This window comes from Porites lutea, chromosome 2 (genome assembly GCF_958299795.1).
Source record: "Porites lutea chromosome 2, jaPorLute2.1, whole genome shotgun sequence".
NCBI lineage: Eukaryota > Metazoa > Cnidaria > Anthozoa > Scleractinia > Poritidae > Porites > Porites lutea.
The window spans coordinates 20,802,102-20,804,364 of NC_133202.1; the positions used below are offsets into that span (position 1 = coordinate 20,802,102).

At 39.6% G+C, this 2,263-nt stretch overlaps 1 protein-coding gene across 1 annotated transcript; it reads right to left on the reverse strand.

The window, feature by feature from the left end:
- Positions 1-329: 329 nt before the first annotated feature.
- On the reverse strand, positions 330-1,807 carry LOC140925795 (uncharacterized). The gene is made up of 3 exons (XM_073375665.1): positions 1,789-1,807; positions 974-1,269; positions 330-802 (listed from the first exon to the last, which is right to left on the reverse strand). The coding sequence occupies exons 1-3, from the start codon at positions 1,805-1,807 to the stop codon at positions 389-391; spliced, it is 729 nt and encodes a 242-aa protein (XP_073231766.1). The 3' UTR covers positions 330-388.
- Between the last annotated feature and the right edge of the window lie 456 nt (positions 1,808-2,263).

The following is a 2,263-nucleotide window of genomic DNA, read 5'->3' on the forward strand; positions in this document are numbered from 1 at the left end:
ATAAAATGCGTCGTAATGTGCTGTTGCTTAGAGGTTTCACCTCTGTTTCGTTGCAATACTGTACGTATTGGTCAATGATGTGTCCGCTGACCGATACTCTGATAACATTCGGTGTCTGCACTACTTCCCCAGTCGACAATTTCAGAAACCGTTCACCGAATGGTAAATCCTGCACGATGTAGGGACTGGTAATAAAATCCAAGAAGTGATCCAACTGTTTAAGATCGATTCTCCATCTCGGGCTTTGTTTTGCAATTACAGGAGCTCCTCGCCCAGAAACTAAAATATGTTGTCTTGCTTGACAAAACATATATTTTGTTAGGCCTGGAATGTAATTGCGTATTTCTTGCAACGTGGTGATATCCGCCATTATAGAAAGAATTTGCAGTTAAACATTTGCACTTGTGGCGTTTTTGTATGATTCAGAAAGCGCTCGCAGATACTTCACGTCATCTTCTCTTAAGGCAACCTCTTTACGTACTTCTAAAGCTTCACACATGTCGTTAGAGTCCTTTACGTTTAGCCACAGTTCATAGGGATAATTTGGTGACAGTACTCGCAAAACAGCAACCATAACTTTGCATGCTTCAACTATGTTTCGTCTTCTTGTTCTTTCTGCTGCTGTTGGTGATCCCATGTCTACCTTACGAACTGGAGCTAAGCCAGAACTTTTAAGAAATTCGTTCAACTGAGTTTTTCTAAATTCTACCACATGCGATCTCATCGCATCTGCAACTAGACTTACTCTTTCTTTTTCGACTTTTTGTAACTTTCTTCTCTCAGCTTCTATGGGTGAAAGAACCTGCAAATTTAATTAATAAGTTGTTTTAGTTTTAACAATTTTAATCATTGATAACCAGGGGAGAAAGGCTAAAATTTTCTCAATTTTCAATTCGTTAAAGTCAATTGCTTTTCAAATTGGTAAGATGTAGCTCGGATAGAAACAGATACCGGAAAAACAAATGCAGCTTACCAGGGAGTTGCCTTTATATCCACAATCGGTCCCACTAGTGTCTCCACAACAAACATCATTATCACCACTATTTCCGCCACTATCACCATTATCATCCCGACCACTAACAGTGTCATTTGGAGCGGCTAGAGTGCAAACATAATCACAGCCGTCATCTTCCTGATTATTAATATCAATGCCAACATCTCTCTCATCACCAACGTTATTGCAACCAAAATTATCATCACTACACGAACAATCGTTACTACCACTATCACCAACGCCACCGGGCACTTGAACTTTGCAGAGGTCATCGCCTTTACTTCAACTATAAAGGCTACCCTCAATGCTATTGCCATCCGCATGGAATTTAGAAAGATCCCTGACGCCGTCGTCAACATTAGCATCACTATAAATTCCTTCACATTCCTTTCTATCGCAATCGTCGATGCTTAAATCAGAGCACTGTTTCGTTGCATGTAAACTGCTTGTTCTCTCTTGGACTTTTTTTGTAGAACTGTCTTCTTGACAATTTGTTAGTTTTTCTTCTTGACAGATTTTTTTTACTTTGTCTCTGCACTGTCGACAAATAGCTAAGAAAAAGAAACAAAAAGCAAATATCAAAATAGGCAAATATAAGCCAGAATTAAACACTTGATCCAAACGTAATAAACGATAACGAAATAACTGCTCATATTATAATCCTCAGAATTAATGTAAATGGTGTTCGTTGGCCGCGAAAGGTAGAAAAGAGTAGAAGTAACGTACGTAGATGACTGAAGAGGAATCGAACGACAGCGAAACGTGGCAAGGAGAGGACGATAGCTCTAAAGTACCAGACCCTTGGATCGACATCATGACTTAACAAGATGTTAGAACAGTTACTAAAGCCAGCTAGTATTTCAATGAAGAGGCCAGTTTTATCACAGAAATGTAGCTTTAATCACTGAATAAAGGTGGGCGCCGTTGACGATCGTAATGATCGTAGCGAACTTAAAGTAGTAACTTAGCGTACTTAAAGTATCGTTGACTGGGAATTTTACTTATATTTAGTGATACTTACGTACTCCGATTGGTACTAGTACCCCTAAAACACTGAATATCGATTCTGCTTGTAAAAGGGTGACTCCTCGGTCACCTTTTGGACGTGGTACACCGGTGTGACCGCTAATGACGCTGGGAATAACACATCGTCTTTTGTTGCACTTCCACCGAGTTCCATACACATCGCGATGCCGGGGACAGATTGTTATTTTCTCAGCTTCTACCTCTGAGGAAAACAAACCTACAAAATATGGTAAAAAGAATATA

Bases quoted from the DNA above. Each gene is read 5' to 3' on its own strand.
- LOC140925795 (XM_073375665.1), bottom strand. The intron at 803-973 runs GTAAGCTGCATT...TTAAATTTGCAG, and splicing joins GATATAAAGGCAACTCCCTG to GTTCTTTCACCCATAGAAGC.